The sequence below is a fragment of the Xiphophorus couchianus genome, chromosome 22, assembly GCF_001444195.1.
Source record: "Xiphophorus couchianus chromosome 22, X_couchianus-1.0, whole genome shotgun sequence".
Lineage (NCBI taxonomy): Eukaryota > Metazoa > Chordata > Actinopteri > Cyprinodontiformes > Poeciliidae > Xiphophorus > Xiphophorus couchianus.
Window position 1 is genome coordinate 27,073,964 of NC_040249.1, and position 19,696 is coordinate 27,093,659.

General features: G+C 40.7%; 1 protein-coding gene across 1 annotated transcript; it reads right to left on the reverse strand.

Moving 5' to 3' along the window:
* Positions 1–1,067: 1,067 nt before the first annotated feature.
* Positions 1,068–14,741, reverse strand: kpnb3 (karyopherin (importin) beta 3). Its single transcript, XM_028007875.1, has 26 exons — positions 14,664–14,741; positions 12,027–12,107; positions 11,352–11,544; positions 11,123–11,225; positions 10,949–11,045; positions 10,762–10,866; positions 9,670–9,792; positions 9,468–9,588; positions 8,945–9,032; positions 8,765–8,871; positions 8,551–8,675; positions 6,520–6,609; positions 6,262–6,435; positions 5,966–6,184; positions 5,802–5,885; positions 5,595–5,727; positions 5,368–5,489; positions 5,164–5,260; positions 4,777–4,949; positions 3,920–4,031; positions 3,763–3,818; positions 3,546–3,668; positions 3,244–3,463; positions 2,939–3,167; positions 2,626–2,767; positions 1,068–2,018 (listed from the first exon to the last, which is right to left on the reverse strand). The coding sequence occupies exons 1-26, from the start codon at positions 14,739–14,741 to the stop codon at positions 1,932–1,934; spliced, it is 3,282 nt and encodes a 1,093-aa protein (XP_027863676.1). The 3' UTR covers positions 1,068–1,931.
* Positions 14,742–19,696: the final 4,955 nt, after the last annotated feature.

Consider the following 19,696-nt stretch of genomic DNA (forward strand, 5'->3'; position numbering starts at 1 on the left):
AAGATAAATATGTTTTAATTAGCTTTACAGTGTTTAAAGAACAAAACGCTGTCTATGCTGAACCCGCTTGTTGAGAAAGTGATGGAAAGATGACCCAGTTCTTTCGCCAGGTGTCTAAGAAATAGGCTGATTGGCCTTCAGCTAATGTTCACACCGCAGGTAAAGCTAGCAACAAGTGAAACGGTAGCCGAAAAGTTAACTTACTTAACTGGTAGATGGCTTCTAAGTGTAGTGAGAACAAAACATCTTCTGAAAGATTCCTTGACCAAAAAAAAAAAAAAAAAGAGACCAAACTATATTGACATATCCAATTATCGCAACGTTTTGAAGTCAAGTAATCTTCGCTTTACTTCCACTCCTTTCTACTTCAGGTTCGTTTTGACGTGTCTGACATGATGCATTCAAGGGACAATTAAAAAAGAAGTTTTTAAAAGAGTAAGAGAATACAGTTAATTTTGTTTTGAAACAATACTTTAACATTTTAATTGAAATCTGTAAGCGTTTTATCCCCGCTATGTAAATTATTTTGCTTAGCTTAGGCTGCTTAGCGTAACCCTCAAATATCAACGCCCACTGTTTGGCCAATCCCCATTTCTATTTTTATTAGTATTAGTAAAATTCAAAAATGTCGATTTCAGGCACTCATCAGCTCAAGGTTCCAACATATCAGTAAAAATGCTAGACTGACTTCGTTCCTAGGCCAATTTTAGTATAAAAACTAAAGCTCACCATGCATTTGTGGCAGAAATGCTTACTTTTAAGCACCAAAGATTAAATGAAAGGCACCAGAAAAACATGAAATACAATTTAGAGTGGAAAAATATAAATAAACCAAATAAATGAGACATTGAACATACAGAAGAATGGATAACTTGTTGGCAATTGAATATTCTGGAATAAAAGCTTTCAGTACTTATTTAAACCTGAAAAATGTTGAAATACAGTGCCTCTTTTTGTAAAAACAAATCATGGTTACCTGTGTTTAAAAAAAACAACCTTATATTAATAATATGCACTATTTGTTTGCAGAGTATGTGCACACTAAGACTTTAAATAAAACGATCTCAGAAGTCCTCAATATAATTTTATTGGTAGTTTCCATTTCACATCTGCAGGACTGCAAAGGGTCAAAACCAGAAGGTCAGGAGTTAAGGTCGCACTCTTTTTACAGTCAACTTGCTTCGAGGCGTCAACCAACTACAGAACGAGTCTCTGAAGAACCACCCCCGTCTTTCGTCTGCTACCCGAAGGGTCCGAGAACAGTTCAATTAAGGAAAACCGCTTCCCAGACGTCAAATGATGCAAATAACCTAACCATTTGTATTTTCTTGAGCTAGCCACTTAACATGCCGGTTTCAAATACATCTGGTCAACCATGGGAGACGGAGGCCATTCCTCCCCCTTTCAGGCGACTGAACACGGAACGAGAAAAAGAAATACAAAAAGAAATTTCACAGGACACAGGCAGTGGTTGCCCAGTGTGCATTTCCACCTCTTTGAGCAGCTCAGTCCAGAATAATGTCCTGCCACCCTCGTGTCTGCAGTCCAATGAGTTGGGTGACTTTGAGACCCCCCTGGGTGGAGAAGCAAGACAAGTTGGGGAATGGCTGGAAAGAAAGCATCCAGATAAGAGACGGGGCAACAGCTTAACTTTTATTCTCACTTCCTTGAGTAGAGGAAGAAAGTCTTTAAGGTTGGTGGCCAATGTCCTCCCATCGCAAAGATCTAACCTGCTCCGCCCCACCAGTTAGCTGAGCTTCGGTTTTTTTATGTTAGTCAGGCGAAGGTGAAGATGAGGGTGAATCTGGCATCCATACACTACAGAGCAGGAGGGAGGTCGGGGAGTGTATGGAAGAGATCCAGGAGCTCTACGTTTCTTCATGGGCATTTTGGAGAACGGAAAGGAAGATGACAGGGCGACAGGTCCAGCTTCAGGCAGTGTTCAGGAGGTCCTGGATGGCTTTCTGCTGCGTCTCGTTCAGGGTGGAAACGCACTGCGTCCATAATCCTGCAGATACCTGGAGAGGAAAAAAATCAAACAACTTCAGATGACATTTAAGCTCCCCGTTAGACGTGAACCGCACAAACATTTAGGAACGTAGGGCCGGGCAATATTACAAGAATGAAACTAGAAATTTTAAATGATATGAGAATGAAGTTTTAAGCTGTAATAATAGAACGTCAAGATGAAAAATAAAAATTGAAGTTATACATTGGTATCGAGTTTACAGATAAGGAAATACTTCATCTTTTAACGCACCAGCATTGAAATATTTTTAGTAACAGAACTTTGAAACAATTGTGCCAACAAGTGAGCATTTCAAAGAACCAGCCACACAACTAAGCTAGTTAACCTTACATGAACCTTTTTATTAAATTGATTATCTTGTAATTTTACAACAATCTTCTGGTAAAAGTGCATCTTTAGTATGATGACTATATTCTTGTAATTAAACAATTTTTGTAGCCTGGATTTAATGCTACATTGCACCACTCATGGAAAGGATAATGAAAGCCACTTTTTGAAAATATTTTTGTCATTTCCAATTAGTTTTCTTTTTTTTTTCCCCCAGAAAGGAAAGCAAAAAAACCCTCAGATATCATAGGAACATCGCGCTACCTTACCTGTACTTGACGGATGACGTTTGCGAGCCGTTTGGTGCAGGCATCTTCAGTTTTAACAGATTCATTTGCGACGCCATCGGCTATGATGAGGAAAATTTTAGGGAGGTTGGAGTTTTCTGGCCCGAGGACAATTGGGTTGTTGCTGTGAAGAGAAGCCCATAGGTTGACCCGATAACCTCAAACAGTGTTCCAGAGTCACACTCCAAATTTTTCCAAACCCAAGTTTTCTAACCTCTCTCTTTTAGGCTGTTTTAAAAGGTAAACATGTGGATAATGGACATAGACGTGGATGGATAATGGACAACAGGCCTACCTTTCAATGAGGTCGCACAGGAAGTCAAACGTGTGAACGGCCTCTTCCTTGTCTTCTTTGAGCGGCAGCCAGCTAAGCCAATGGGGAAGAACCTCGTTGGCGTTCACACACTCCGGCCGGAACCTCATGAGCTTCCCGACCGCCGAGATACAGTTCTCTGTGGCGTTTACGTTCTCCTTTGACCGAGAATCAGCCGCCTGGATGACGGCGACCAGCAGGGGGAGGGCCTCTGCAACAACAAGCCAAACATTAAACTAAAAGCCGTAGAGGCGGCGACAAGTCGAGATCCGCTGGCATCTCCCTACCTGTGCAGAAAGGACGATAGCTGTCGCCGCCATACTGAGCCATGACACCGACGCCATAAGCAGCGGCCTGCCGAACCTCGGCGCTCGTGTCGCAAAGCGACTGAAGCATCGGCCGCAGGAAATACTCTGCGTACTTGAAAGAGGAGGGGCTGCAGTGTTCGATCACATCGTCAAAGATGCACAGACCCCACTGCCTGTCGGCCCATGGCCTGTTGGGACACTGAAGTGATGCAAAACGTGTCAGAGTCAATCAGCTGAGGTCTACATCATTTAACGCTCAACAGAAACAACAAAGGACTCACTATTAGCTGGACGATGAGCTGCAGCAGCTGCTCGAACCAAGGCAAGATCTTCTCCTTGTAGCTGCTGAACACAGAGTGCAGGACGTCTGACACTTTGGTCAGGATATACACATCGTTCTCATCCTGAAAATCAAGTCGAAAAATAAACAGAGTTCAGAAGAAAATCTTTTACACTTTCTCACACAAAAAACCCCACAATTATAAATGTTATATTAACCTCATCCTGTAGGGTTTCCTCCACCTGCTCATCGTAGTCTTCATCTTGTCTTTTGGCTGTGAAGCAAAAACATTTTCACATCACATATGGATACGGCATCCAGAGCACGTGCTACACTTTAAAAACAGGAGACTGTAACTGGTTGGTTCAGCCTCACCTTGCCTGAGCTCCTGGTTTTTAAAGTGCTCTTCCAGTTTCCCTTTAAGGATGCCACCCAGCTCCTCAAAATGCTCATTGTTCAAACAGCCGTCTCCCATCAGCTCAACACACTGAACAGACAAAATACCCATCAAAACAACACACAAACAACATCTCTGCATATTTGATCTTATAGAACTTTCCCCTAAAGTTAGTTGTGTTTATTTCCACTTCAAGGCAAAAGGAGGAATTAGTATGCGATTAAAAATAGGAATACCCATCCAAAAGAATTACTGTTTTATAGCAGTTTAGGGCTTAAAAAGCCAAAATTTGTGGAAATGTGTAACTGGAAGGATTTCTAACAGCAGTTTATCTGGCAATGAGAGAAGAGAATTTCCAGCTGTAAAATATACAAAAGCAGTGATTTTCCAGAATAAAAACAGTAAGCTTTAAAACTGGGGTCGGAACTTTAATGTGTAAAAATGGTAATGCAATTCATCACAAACTTTGGTTTTACACATTTTTGTCTGGAACCTTTGTACTCTGTTTCCGAGTGTCACTTGTGCATCAGATCTAGGGGCGTGCCAGAAATGGATAACAAAGCAACTCTTGGTTAATTTTGGTTTCAAAAAGAACATATTTGTGGGATGCTGGAAAAGGTCGTTAAAATTCTTTTTTCAAAACCTGAAACCTTGCACCAATCAACGGCTGAAAAATCTTTAAAAAAAAATTTTAAAAAATCGATTAAAGAGAAATATATTTGATGTTGCTAAATTACTGGATAATTTAGCAGCCAAAAGCTGTAACCATCCAGGTTGGTAAAGCCTGACTTGTTTCTTTGATGCATGTTGGTGGAACAGAGGCATTGGGAATCACCTTGGCGAAAGAATGCATGATTTCAGAAAGGACGTCGGAGTCGGGCTCCGTGCCGATGGCCTTGATGAGCGCGTCGCACATGAAGTGCCACATCTGGGTGAGGTACTCTGGTCCCCGAACCCGGGCGCACTCCAGCAGCAGTGGCATGGACTCGGCCGCAGCCACTCTCACACGTTATACGATTAAAGAAAAATAAAATCGTCCATTTTTATGTTTTCAACATTTCTGATCTCATTTTAGTCCCATTTTTGAAGCATTACTATTTACTATTAATATAGTTGATAATATAAACAAAAATGGAGCCACAAAATCAAGTTTTCCAAGTCTAGTCATCTAATAAAACAAGAAAGAACATTACTTGAAATTTTAAAGGTCAAGAAAGGATATCATCATGAAAGTAAAACTTGAGCAGAGGAACCATGAGCTTCACCACCTGCTCTGTGTACTCCACAAAACCCTCCTTCAGCTCTTTGGCATAACACACCTAGAAGAAGAAGAAGCTTTTTAACAGAACTGAAAACCAGAAACAATCAAGCTGATCAAAACAACAATTTCTCATCATGCATGAATCCTAAATAGTTTTCTGCTCACCAGCATCTGGCAGGCAGTGGCCTTCTCCTCCAGGCCGGCTGTCTTTATTCCAAAACTCTGTTGGTCTCCCAGGTTCACAAACTCCCATCCCTCCTCCTCAGATATGTTCTCCATGTCCTGAGCTACAGTGAACGCATCATCAGTCATGCCTCTTCATTTTGGAAATGAAATAAAAAAGTAGAACTCGTCTCCAAAGGGAACAAACAACATTTTTTTGGGTTGCTTACTGTCGAGGAGAGCCACTTCGGGTTTGATGGAGGCGGTTTTCATCAAGGGCCCCATCACCACAGGAAGATACTGCTGAAACTCCTTCCCCAGGATCTTGCACATCCTGGCCCAGGCTGATATCATGTAGGAAATCTAAAGCACATACAGATTATGTTAGAATGGCTTAAAAATAAAAACGCCAAACATTAATCATTGAACTATCCCACCTGAGGATCGTCGTCTTCGAGGTCGTTAAAGTCCGTCTGGGTTTTAAGGAGCAGCTGCATCACTGCAGAGGCGTCCGGCATGAACTAGCAAAGCACAAATGAACGGGATTGTCTGAAGCTGTATGGAAAGCAGTTTGCTCACACATTCAGGCCCCGAAACATACCTTCTCCTTGCCAACAGCCAGACCGATCAGACTGATGCACTCTATCGTCTTCCCCCGCAGCAGCCGCAGCTCTTTCTGCACGCCGTTCTCCACGATGTGCTTGAGCGAGGGCATGAAGAGATCATAGTATGGCACAAACTTCTCCTCGGCCGTGTCGGCCACCGAGGCGATGGACGTCACCACCTGCTCCAGGACCAGCTTGGTTCCTTTCTGGATCAGCTGGCAACGCAAAGAGTAAAAACGTTAAAGACTTCAAACAGTTTGAACAGTCCTCACTCAGTGGGGCCGTTTACTACCTCCTGCAGCTTGGCCACCATGATGACATGAAGGTGCTGCACCAGGCTGTCCAGGTACGGAATCAGCAGAGATTTGGGGCAGTCCTCTGTGAAGTTGATGAGCGCAGCTGCTGCGTGCGCCTGGACCCGCGGGTTACTCTGATCCTCCATTGTCTGCAGCAGAGCCGAGATAACCTGCCACGAGTTACAGTTGTTAAAATTCACTTTTTATTCCTCCGGAATCAAACATTTGCAGAAGTTAATCATCTTCCCAGATACCTTATCGTGGAACTTCTTTTGAAAGGTTGGAGCAAAGTCTGTGGCCATCTGTCCAATGGCGTTGCAGGCAGCGTAGCGGACTCTTGGGTGCTGACAACGGGGAAAAGACGACAAACTCAACAGGAAGCAAGGGGGTTGATGGAGACTAACTTTTAATTGGGCAAGATTTTTCAGACCAATTGAAATGGAAAATTTTAGTTACAAGTATTTATCTCTGCAAAAGACAATACGCTTTTGAAGAGTGATGCAAATATAATTCTTGTCAAGATTTCAAAACTGAAAACTAGAACAATGTTTTGATAAGGCATTTCAACAAAATTAAAACATTGTGTGCTTCGTTTACTGTAGGTCAGGGGTGTCCAAACTTTTTGCAAAGAGGGCCAGATTTGATCAAGTGAAGATGCCCGGGGGCCAATAGTTTGTTCGGACATTTTTTAACTACAAAAGTTTCACACACTGTTATAAAACAATTTTCATTGTCACAATTATCTTTATTTTTCAAATGACAAAAAAAAAAAACAAATATAAGCCACTCAGGCAAATGAGAACAACTCTAAAAACCCAAATTCTGCCTTTCTTTCATATCTGGAGAGTCAGATAACATTGAACAAACTGTATGAAATACCTTAAATTTACATGAGTTTAAAAATATCTTTGCCTCAAGGACATTTTAAACAGGAGTTATAAGTAATGCAAAGTTGTCTGTTATTATTAAATCTTAAAACAAGTGAATTTTGCTCGTCATTTACAATATCTTTCAGAAAGTAATAGTTTGTATCACATCTACAGGTTCATAACCAAATCTTACTCAAGAGTTTAATAAAAATAAGTGCCATAAATCCAGGTGCATAAATGTTATTTTGGCTCTTCACTGCTGATAATGACAGACGTTGCCGTTCAAAACACTCAGTTTCATGTCCTCAACTCTCAGTGCCACACTGTTACGTGCCAGGCAAACATTTTTCTCAAATTCTTGCTTCTTCTCAGGGCAAAATGTTCTCCACCATTTTCATAACACAGTCTTTGATAAATGTACCTTCAGTAAAAGGTTTGCCATGTTTAGCTATTAACATTAACATCGTAGCTGCTTTGGTGGTATTTTCTTTTGACTCACAGGCCCGCGTGAAGAATCGCTGCTTCACTTTTTCAGCACGGTCACTTCCTGTTAGCTTGTTGTATGTGTTAGCATGTTTAGTCTGGTAGTGTCCTTTTACGTTGAAATCCTTAAACAAGGCAACCGTCTCACAAATTAGACAAGCACAATTGCCTTGATTTTCAGTGAAGAAGTATTATAATTCCCATCTCTCTTGAAAGCGGCGGCCCTCACTGTAAACTTGTTTTCTTTGCAGTGGCCATGGCAGAAATGAGTGGAGAGCGGTTCGCTGCACGGAGGCAGAGACTGATAGTATTAAAGTGGTGCTGCCACCATTTGGTGAAAGGAGGAATTACAGTTTCAAGTTTTATGATTTATTTATTCTGTTTCACGGTGCAGGCGGGCCATAAATAATACATTATAAAACCGAAGCTGCGGGCCGTATGAAATCTGACCGCGGGCCGTGATTGTCCCCCGGGCCGGACTTTGGACATGCCTGCTGTAGGTGAAACAAAAAAAAACTAAACTAAAGAAATCTCGTTTGTGGCCGGTTTTTGCCTGCAAGCCAAAACGTTTGGTTTTGTGTATAGTTTGTATACAGTCCAAACAACTAAATTTTTTAAAAATTTTTTCGACTTTAATTTTTCACATTTTAAAAAATATGAGCAGGTTAGACTCCAGATTTGTCTTGAGTCTCTTGCCAAAAAAAGTGTGCAGCAGTATTTTGCTTTAAGAAAATCACAGTTTGCAGTCAGAACAACTTAAACCACCAAAAAATATTGCCACCATTTAGAAATTAAATGGACCATAGTTGAGACAATATTTGTCCGACATTATAGTGGGAAACCCACAATTTAACCCCTAAAAGAAGCACCTTTAACTTAACATCAATCTGCACATGGTGAATGTATGGAGACTTGAATGCAGCTGTTTCTTACTGGATCGGAGCAGAACAGGAGGACGAAGCTGACTATCTCTTGAAGAATGGCCTCCATCTGCTGGTGGCAACCTTCCCCGATAGCAGACAGAGCCATCAACCCAGCGTGACGGTACTTCCAGTCAGCTGTCGACAGATGGAAATAAATAAAACTTAAGGCCAAGACTAAGATGTCAAATTTAAAAAATAAATCTATATTGAGCAAGTTTACTTACGGTTCTGCAGCATCTGCATGATGTGCTGTTTGATCATGGGCAAAATGATCTTCCCTCCCAAACCGCAGGCAATTCTGTCAAGGGCGCTCTCCCCAGCCACAGCGTTGCTGATGAGCAACAACAAACGGTCAGAAATGAGCCATTTACAGTTCCTGCACAGCAGGTGGCGCTGCAGCCTACCTGTCAAAGTCATCATCCTCTAGTTCGTCAGCCATGGCCCACTCGTCGTCGTCTTCGAGATCCACCATCATGGTCAGCATCTGGGGAACTGAGATTAAAGGATTTTAGCAACAAGAAAATGAGACCAGTGCAACAACAACAACAAAAAACTGAAATTCTTACAAAGTGTTTTTGTCTAGTATCTTGGTATACAAAAATAACTTTCAAGTAGCTTTTGAGCAAGAAGATTATTATTTTAAGTCATTAATTCCTTGACATTGATTAAAAGGTTCTACTTCAACTGATATTTTACTTCAAACAAAACATTTCCTCCCTGCATTAATAATATTGCAGGGAGGAAATAATATTTTAAATAAAATAAACTGCATCAATATTAAGGAATGATTGGCTTAAAATAATCAATTACTTGTTGAAAAGTTAATTGCAAGTTAGTTTTTTCTTATTCCAAGTGTACAAAGATATTTCCACTAGAAACTAGACAAAAAAAAAAAAACTGCTTCTGGACGATGAGCTGCATCCTCACCGCTCTGCGCTACGATAGCCGTGTGTTTCCTCAGCATGGCCGCCGCCGTCTCCGATAGCGTGACGATGACCTCCAAGGACAGCTGCCTCTGCATGTTGGTCAGGTTTGCGTCAGCACACAGCTGAAGGAACAGGACAACGGGTTAAGCAAACGGATCGAGGTCTGATGTGGTTTCTGGTCAGGGCGACCAAATTGAACGCACCTTCAGGCAGAGCTGCAGCGTCGCCTCCAGGTTGGGTCTCAGGTACTTGGGGGCCGTATCTGCGATCTCCACCAAAGACTTCAGCACAGAGTCGTCTCCTTGGTAACATGACTCATTCACTGCCTGACCATAAACAAAAGAGAGATTCTAGTTTGAGCTTCATGCTATCAGGAAAATATTTAATAGTGAGACCACTGCATTGAGGCAGCTGCAATTTTGACACGTTTTGTCTGGTGGCAGCATTTCAGTTTGTTCTGATTTACTCCTTTTATTTTTGCAGATTTTAGCTCAGTTTCTTTGGTTGAGGCGTTTAATGTTACAATTATTCACTCTGGTTTAGGATGCTGTGCAGCTGGAATGATTTTTCTTGCCCCTTACTTTTGTAGATGCACAGCCATGGCAACAAGGCGTTTTTACAACTGGGAGCAGTTGATGAACCATGGGGCATGAACCTGAACTATGACCCCAAAATAAAAAAAAAACGTCTTCTGTCAGAGGCCTCTTCAGATTAGTTGGAAGACTGACTGCAGGGTTCCCACAAATTCAAGCACTTTTCAAGGCAAGGTTTTTAAAGCTTTTACAGCACCAAACTTTGGCAATAAAAATAATACAAATGAACTGAAGAAGACAGCTTCAACTCACTATTTTCTGGTATCCATTATTAATATCTTGTTATCATATTCTACAGCAGGGACAACAAAACAATCTTGAAATAATGTTTTAGCAAAGTTCTCTGCCAATTAGCAAATCTTTTTAATTTTATAATTGTTTTAACTAACCTAAAACGAGGGAAATTTGGTCTGGTTCAACTTCAGTGAGAAAAGAATTTATCTTCTTATTCATCTTAAAATATCTGGTGACAACTGTAAATGTTTAGATTTCACTTTATTATAAAATTGTGCAGTTTGAATATTGACCACTTTCAAGGATTTCATACAGAAATCAAACAATTTACAAACCTTGAAAACACCTTTTTGAAAGTTAAGCCTTTTCAAGGATACTAGCAGTCCTATGCAAAGTTTGCAATAAGAAATATTGTGCAGCTCTAAAATTAAGGGAAAAAATTCGTCAACATGGAGTGTAGAATACTACCTGCAGGATTCCAGGCAACAAGTCGGCAAAATGCTTCAGCAGAGCTGTGTTACTTTCATTGGACAGAACAAACGATGCCGCTGCCCGAGCTGCCAGGGTGCGAATCTGGAGGCACAGAACAAAAACCCTCATGTTCTCTCTTGTTGGTCAAACTGTAAGGGCAGCAGACATGTTGCTGGATTTTTACATGCGAGTTTGCTTGGTCCTGCATGCACTGAACAAGCATGCGCTTGATAACTTCCAGGTAGTGCTGCTGCTGGTTGCCGAAGATTCCTGGGAAGTTCCTAAAGCACAGGGAAGAGCGTCAGACACCGGGACGTCCTACTAGATGGACGGGCGGGCGAAGGCAGCTGGAGCTCACCAGAATATGTGAAGGGCGGCTTCTCGCAGGCCAATGTCATCAGAATTCACGGAGTCAAAGAGGAACTTGAGTACTTCTGGCCACTGGTTATTCCCATCATCATCTAGAGTTGAAAATTACCAAGAGACACAGTAAGAAGATAAAATATTTGATCAACAGACCACTGAGATGTACGACAAACTGGCTTGTGGAGTCAAATTTAAAAAGGTGTTGAAATGTCTGACTATACCAATGAGGTTGCGGCAGAGCTCAGCTGCGATGTCGCAGACCTTCTTGCGAATGTTTGGCGACGCCTCCTGCTGGATGCTGGACAGAAGCTCCGTCTTAATGGCCGTCTGCATCGCCAGCGTCAAACCTGGATAGATTTCCTCAAAGGAGGACGACAGCAGCCGCCGCAGCAGCACCGCCGCCATTTGCCTGACCTGAAGAGAGAAAAACAAAGCTCAACCTAAAAAAACCAAACAAAAACTCCACCCAAAAACCAACACTTGTAAATTCATTTAGAACACAGCTGGAATGAATACATTCAACATAAAACGTCAAGGTTGAGAGAAGCTCCAGCATCTTAAAAAGCAGAGTCACTTCCCCCCAGCACTTCGCTGCCTGCTCCCGTTTCTAAAAAGTCTAAAAATATCAGCCTTGAGGTAAAGGAAAAGGGAGGAAGCATGAAGGCCCGAGCAGCTGGTGGAGTCACAGTCAACTTAACCAAATGGTAACACGATGAGTCATGAGGCGGCATCGCTGTCAGGTTATGGTGAGGTCCCACATGTGACAACTGGATTCTTTAGATGCCCTTAGTGCTCCCCGAACACTTTAATAACCAAGTTTGATTGTAGACAGCAGCGGTTTGTCCTCACTGCTGCAGACTGAAACAACTCGACATATTTGGATTTAATGTACAAACCTCCTCTGCAGCTGATGCATCTCTGATGGCCTGCAGCAGGAATGTGATTTTGTTCTGGCCTGGGATATTGTCATAAGTTTCCTGCGAAGAAAAAGAAGAAAGTGCACAATATAAACTGTCAGACATATTTCACTGTCGGAAATATGCCCGACAATGATAAGTCGGACATATTTCCTTTGAACTCATTGGGGAAAGAAAAATCCAGTTTCTTTCATTGCTTGGATGCCAGACGAAAGCTTCATCAATCACTGGTGTTTTGAAACAATGTTTAAAAAACAAAAAAAATACAAGCTGTTTAACAGGAAAAATGCAGACATGAAATTACTTTGATAACCAAATTCCACTTGACCGTATTTATTCATAATATAATCAACTGTAGGCCTCTTTTGCTCAATTTCTCCCTCAACTTAGTAGAGCTCTGTTCTCTTTTGTACTTAAGGGATGGAACAATATTCTAAATATTTATAAGTCAGATCCTGAACTTTAAGAGCCATTTATATGATTAGATTTTGTATTTAGATCATGTTTAGCTTGAACTTCAAGCAGTTAGCCTGATTAAAAACAAATGTGAATTGCAGGCACACTGGAGGCTCTTTGGGGATGCAGTGGTACCTTGAATGAGTGCTTTAAAGATGCAGTTAAGATATGGGTGGAGTTTAAGGTAAATTCAATCAACTTTATCTGATAAAAAAACCAAAAACACAAAAACAGGATTAACTTCTAGATGCAGCAGAGTGAATATGTTTGCATTGCAAACAACAGGGAGAGGCACCAGTGTGATGACACTTTTGTGTTGAAATCAGATTCCTTACTAAGCAGATGGAATTTCAAAAGCAATGTTTTTGAAGTGAGTATCTATCACAGCCCGCATAAATAATGGACAACGGCAGTAAAAAAACATAATTTTTGGTTGCCAGACAAGTTAGAGTGTTACAAGATACCAAAGAGTTTTCATGTTAAACTCTTTTAATGTCTGCATCCTTGAAGAAGTGCAGTCGACATTCAATGAGCTGCACAATGCCCGTCACTTCTCTTTGTTACAATTAAGCCTCTCACAATCAATTTTGCTGGACGATTAAGTGTCCCGGTAATTACTGCGATTGTTCTGTGACCATTTTCAAGTAATACAATGATAAAAATGGCATGATAAAGGTCGCCCTCTCAAAGACTAATTAAATTCTGTACAGAAGAAAATAAACATGACAATCAAAAACAATCAATCCCATTAAAAAGTATTGAAAAAGTTAATTGAGCTCAAGTTAAATTTATAATGCGATTGATTAGTTTCTTATTGCAGCAGCCTTAGTTACAAGTAGGACAAATTTGGTTTTCTGTTAACATTCTTGCAGACTTTTTCACATTTTCCATGAATGGTTAATTTGGGTTACAAATCTTTTCTTTGAACAACTCAACATTTCTGTACCGTTATATTTTGAATTTTTTAGTATAACGATTCGTTTGTCTGGCATAAAGGTCAAAATATCACACCAACTAAACTTTTGCATATCCTCTTTTAAAAAATTAAAAAGGCTTCCTGACTAACCTCAGTGACATTCAGCAAACATGCTTAAATAAAAAATGAAAGGCACATTAAAAAAAATTCAATTCCCATTCACCTACAGGATTAAAACCTAAATATTAAGTAGTTAGTTTACATCTATTAAAATATGTTCTAGTGTTTTAACATCTGGATCAATTCCCCATTATGGTGTGCAGGACAGAACGGAGAAGTTTCCATCTGGGATGAATACCAATGAGCTTAGTATTGCGACAGGCTGGCTGTGCTTTATAAAGGAAAGCGCTGACTCCCAGTGACGGGGGAGGGTGATAAGATTCAACTACCTCATCCAAAAGTCGGCTATCAGGGAGGGAAACATAACAATGCTTTGCCGCGGTAAAGAGGTTCATAGTGATGGCGTGTGTGTGTGGGGGAGAAAGGGAACAGGCCAGCTTAGTCACAGGCACAGCAAAATCCTCAGCCAAACTAATCTACCGGGTCTGGGTAGAAACACACTGACTTCATGAGTAGCATTGCAATGAAGTGAAAAGCGAGGACACGTCCTGAAACTTAAAGTTCTTAGCTAAAAACACCAAAGGCCGTTTACTTAATTAATGCCAGCATGTCACCCTTTGAATAATCTGACTACTATCACGGCATTCATGTGTGGGTTTGTGGTGTATCATGATAAACCTATTTTAACCTACGGGGTCACACCAAGCTTTAATATCCATGTTCAGCTTGTAAATAGTGTGCTTGGAGCTAACCGAAGCTAGCAGAAGCGATGTGGTAGCCGCTTAGCTCCACGCTACTTCCTGTCAGCTGGAGATTTGAGATTAGGACGTAAGAAACGGGCTCCTTTCGCTTTCTACCTGCGCTCCTTAGCGCCACTAAGAAACACGGACGCGTTCCCAGCACAGCATAAAATATCTAGCATGCTGTGCTAGACATGTTTAGGTCCACATTAACTACGCAACACGGTAGTAGTTAGCCATTAGCTGGCCGTTGCTCGGGTTCACATCACACGTGGGCTACTGAGTCTGCCGCGAGAGCTCTCTGCGCGCGGCCAAGCTCAACGGCTATCGGCAGCTAGCTTGTTTTCTACACTCTTCCAGAAGGAAAATCGTGTCTCGTCTTACCTCTGACTGTTTCCTGACATTGTTGTCAGCGTTCATAAGGTTCCCCAGCAAGAGGTAGAACTGCTGCTGTTCCGCCATTGCGGTTAGATCCAAAAAAGACCAGCCGGGTGGAGAAGCGGCGAAATGAACCCGGCAGACTCAGCTTTGGCCGCACAATTTAGAGACCGCACCATTGGCTGGCTTTAGCAACTCTACGCGCCGGCTATTGGACCACGGACTTAGCAGGGGGCGCTCGCTATTGGCCAATAGGGACTCTATGTCCTTATTGGCTGATGCGACACAGAAACGTCAATATATTGTTTGCATTGGCTACCAGTGAACTGTCAAAGCGCGGGAGTTTATTACGTCAATGCTAAGAGAATAAAAACATGAATGTAATAATAATAATATTATAATATTCCTTTATTTAATCAGGTAAACCCCGGTGAGATCTAGATCTCATTTTCAAGAGGGACCTGAAACAAACTTCACTGGTGTTAATATAATAACTTGGTTATTTGTCTCCAGGACTCCAATAGACACATAGAAATCACAACAAAATAGTAGAATCTGTGATTTCAATTTAAAAAAAAAAATCCTTTTTCAACCTTAAAGAAAATTAAAAGTTATCTAACTCATATCATCCAATTATTTTCAGTCATTGTGGGCAAGAAGGACTTCAGGTAGAGGTCAGTCTTTCAGCACATCTGAAGAGGCCTCTGACTGAAGATTGTTGCTGTAAGACCTTCTCAAGACTAATAATACCAATAATACATTTCATTGTTGGGTGCTTTGCTAAAACCCAAGGCCACCTTACGAAGAACAAATAAACGAATTATCAACAAAAACTGTTGATTTTAAAAAGCAAATCAGGAAACAAGATTTAACAACAGTTCAAATCTATGTGTAAAGTGAAAATTTAATTTTGAACAGGTGTGTTTTGAATATAGGAAGATAATCTACAATCCTAATGACTGGAGGAAGTGACAATTTTCTTAATGGTCTTATGTAACATTGTAATGTTGTGAGAAACTCAATTTTGGGTTAGATAATATTCTATATTTAATTTTATCTGTAGGGATTTTGGAGATGATGTTATATATTTTTATCCACTAGATGGTAGCAAATCATGCTTCAATTATGCCACTTACCTGCAATTGCTTTTCAAAACCGATTGCCTGGTACAAGAAAAAACAAACAACTTATAAACTCCCTTCTTTGCTAAACATTCCAATAGATCTTAAATTTCTTAGTTTGTTTAGGTGTCTAGGATATTTCTGATTTTGAAAACCACATGTGTAAAGCTTAACAGTATTTAACATTATCTACTGTCACTATGAACATTTTAATCATCTCTAACAAGAGAAAGGTGAAACATATCAAAAGGTCTGTCTATAAAATGTATTTAATTCAGCCTCACTCTACAGCACCCTCTAGTGGCAGAGTCTAAAATCCACTGTCAGGGTTGCAGAGAGCAGACAGGTTAAATTATCAGTCATTTTGTCAGTTTGAAATATAAACTTTGCAGTATTTTATCTGAATTCTTAATCAATTAAACAAAATCTGAAAAGTGTGGTGTGCATTTTTATTTCGCATCATGAGTCAATCCTTTGTATCTTCCACAACAAATATAGACGTGAAGCATCTGTAACGATCCATTTTCAAGACATGCAACAGATTCTTAATCCGATTCAGGTCTGGGCTTTGACTAGAACATTCTAGATCTAAGTATCCACTGCACCTCTGACTGGATCGAGTTTTGATCCCTGCTGAAGAAAAGCATCGCCACAGCATGATGCTGCAACTGCTGTGGTTCACCATAGAAAATGGTGTATAATTATGCCACGTAAAACTCAATGATTCTAAAAACAAGAATCAGGTGAGCAGGTTTGAATTTATTGTGTTTTTTCTCTAATCTTTTCGAGCTAAAAGAGTAAATATTGCGTCAGATATGAACATAGAATCCTGCAAGTATTTGCTTGACAGTTGGTAAATAAATCAATAAAAGTTTAAATTAATCCATTCATGAATGGGGTTTATTTAACCTCCTGTTGAGTCCTGCCTCGGTGTTTGCAGAAACACAGTTGGACGTTGGCATCACACCGAGCTGAGGTGAAAAAACGGAAGCCTGAAGTTGTTTTTTGTAATTCACAGGAAGCTGAGTGTTTAGCTTTTCTAGGTCACTAAGGCCAAAACAAATAGGGGGTGCTTGACCTTTATTTGTTTAAGTAAACATGTTGACACCTTTTCTTGTAAGTCTTGTAGGAAACAAGAGTTTTGATGTCAGGATGTGAACATAGAAATGAGTGTTTGGGAAGCAGCAGATATGATTAAAGAAATTCTTGGCACATTGAATCTGCATTCACCCCTTAAAAGGACACAAAATCTGGAGCGCCTGTAAAATGACCAGGAAAGATTCTGGAGTGGCCTAGTAAAAGTAAGAACATTAAGAAGTTGTGGAATGAGGTTAAACAGATTGTTGGAAAATTTGTTTAATGATTTAAACATGTAAGTGTGGCAAGTCTCAATGTGTATCGCTGTCCATGACGTCTTTTCACATAAATATACAATTTTGTTGTTTTTTTTAATCTAATGATGTGAAGACAAAATGTATGACTGCTTTCTCTGCAGCCTCTGAAACCTTTTAAGGGTTAATAGGCAGCGAGTGGAACTGCGTGAGATCCCAACCAAAGTCAAAAAATAGCTCAAACTACCTGCTCTCAAAAACCACAGTTGCCCCATTTTGCATTTTTATTTCCAAACCAGGAGAAGAGCAACATATAAAATCTAAAAATATACTGACAGATGCAGAGCAGATGTTTTGTTTTGACGACTTCACGTAAAGGTTTTGGCTTACTTCTCGTAACACTCTCCAGAATTTCATGTAGTTTTTATTTATGATTCACTGTGCATATTGTTGTGCTGGTGGAAACCCCCTGAATGTGTGAAAGATTGTGGGTGTGTGACTCTTGCTAGCTGGGTTTTAACAGCTCCCGCGGCAAGGTGGACCTCAGTGGCCGTCGGGTTTTCAAAGATCAACACAGCCAGTCTTCAACGCGAAGTAAGCTGCATGTTTGAAGTATTAAAAGTCAATATTTCTCTGTGACACACAGATCTGCTTCACAGTGCGGCTCTATGTACAGCACAAGGCGTCCATTGAAAGCTGGGAGGCGAGGGGGGCTGATGCGAGGGGTTACGGGTTGTTGGGTTGCCACTTCATGCCTCCAGTGCTCCCGATCATAGATTAATGAGGCTGTGTAAAATCGATGGGCTTTTTCCATTTAACAATGAATATTTCAGTATTTTAATGTGTCTTTTACATTGTATAAAGAAGGGTTAAATGAAAAAATCTGTAGTGTGTCAATATTTTTTATCCGATTAATCGTCAGAATAATCGACAGGCTAATTGATGACTTGTTCCAGCCCTATGGTCTCAAAAACCAGCTGGATTTGTGCTTTTCAGATGGATGGCTTCCAGTTTCACTGAGGTATAAATGTGATGCAGAGGATCATTTTCCTTCGCAGCTTTTCAACATAGGAAAGACATAAGAACCTGTCAAGGGCAGATGTGAGTTGCTCCTTAAAAGTCAGGAAACAGCTAAAATCCATTGAACGTGTCCCTATTTATAGTCCCAGCAATAATTTAACAAACTACGGCTATAGCTACACAGCTCAGTCATCATGGATTTTGCTGTGGAACGTGACTCCATATTATTTGTTTAAAATTAGCCTTGCAGATCTTTTTGTAGAAAATGTGGCTTGGGAAGATAGGACCGAGGCTACTTTACAAGAAAGAAAACACGCAGTAGCGTGTAAAGTAGCTACTGCGTGTAGCTACTTTACTTCATTGGTGCATGTAGCACCAATGAAAATGAATTTTCATTGGTGCTGATTGGTTGTATTCTAAAGAGCAAAGGTAAGAAAGACATTTGCGGTAGTGTTAAGACGGTTTCCATTGTGCGTATTAATGCATATTAAGGTATGTTTGGTGTTTGAACTATTAAAATATGCAGTTACAAGTGTTTTTAGAGAAGGTCTCAAGTATTCACGTATTTCATCTATTCATGGACAACTGTGGTTGCCCATGATTACTTTCACTCGCTTAACTGAAAAACTGTCGGGTTCATTTAAGTCCAGTGAGAAGTTTTGGTCAAAGCATGACTTTCGCTCAGCTCTCACCATGCTTGTAATCCTTTAGCCTCTGTGGTGACAGGCGCGCCGTAGAAACATAGGAGGTCATCCTGAAGTTTACACAGAAACGAGCCATTCATCCTCAAAGGTGGAGGAGTGGGGATGGGGATGACTCTGGTGTGGCGAGGCTGAGGCTGAGAGAGATGGATGTCCACCCTGTGAAAGCGGAGGATGAGGCCAGGAAGTCTTATTTGTCTTTCATGCTCTACTGCACACATGTTGAGCCAAACGAGCCTGCCACATGATTTATTGCTGTCATTAATTTCTGAATTGTAGGTCACCGCTGTTCCCCTTATCAGATTGACAGCCAATTTTGCAGCCAGGCCCAACCGATGTCTCAGACAAAGTGTCATATTTTCTGCTTGTTGACACAGGTTGATGAATATGTCAGCGTAAAGATGCAGTATTGCAAATCTAGCATGCAGTGCCCTGCAAAAGTTGTCACATCCCTCGAACTGCTAAGTTTTGACATGCTACATGTAATTTTAATCCTAATTTACATTCTGGATTCCGAAAGCTTGGTTTCTAATCTTTGGAACGTCACTGTCCAATGCAACGCTCCAAAAAACCGCATTATGTCAAAGAGGTGACAGTTCTCTCGCAGTAATTAGGTGGAATTGGGTTCCTTATGGTTTTTGCATCGGCTTGAGTTACTTAGGTAAATATTTCGAATGTGCAACAAAGCAAAAGAAGCCTCCAGGAATGAGAGAATGTGTATCGAGACTTCTCATGGTGGCATTGGAAAGATGGATCTGTCATAATAAATCTCATGTTCAATTTGTCAATAAGTTATATTGGCTTCATACTGGTGGATACAGAGAGTGGCTTTCAGGCGTATCAACTGTCAACAATGGCATCTTTTT

Coding starts and splice junctions, on each gene's coding strand:
- kpnb3 (XM_028007875.1), bottom strand. CDS start 14,741: ATGGCGGAACAGCAGCAGTTCTACCTCTTGCTGGGGAACCTTATGAAC. Junction 9,033..9,467: donor GGCTATCGTAGCGCAGAGCG/GTGAGGATGCAG, acceptor CTTTAATCTCAG/TTCCCCAGATGCTGACCATG. Junction 5,728..5,801: donor TCGAAGACGACGATCCTCAG/GTGGGATAGTTC, acceptor TATGTGCTTTAG/ATTTCCTACATGATATCAGC.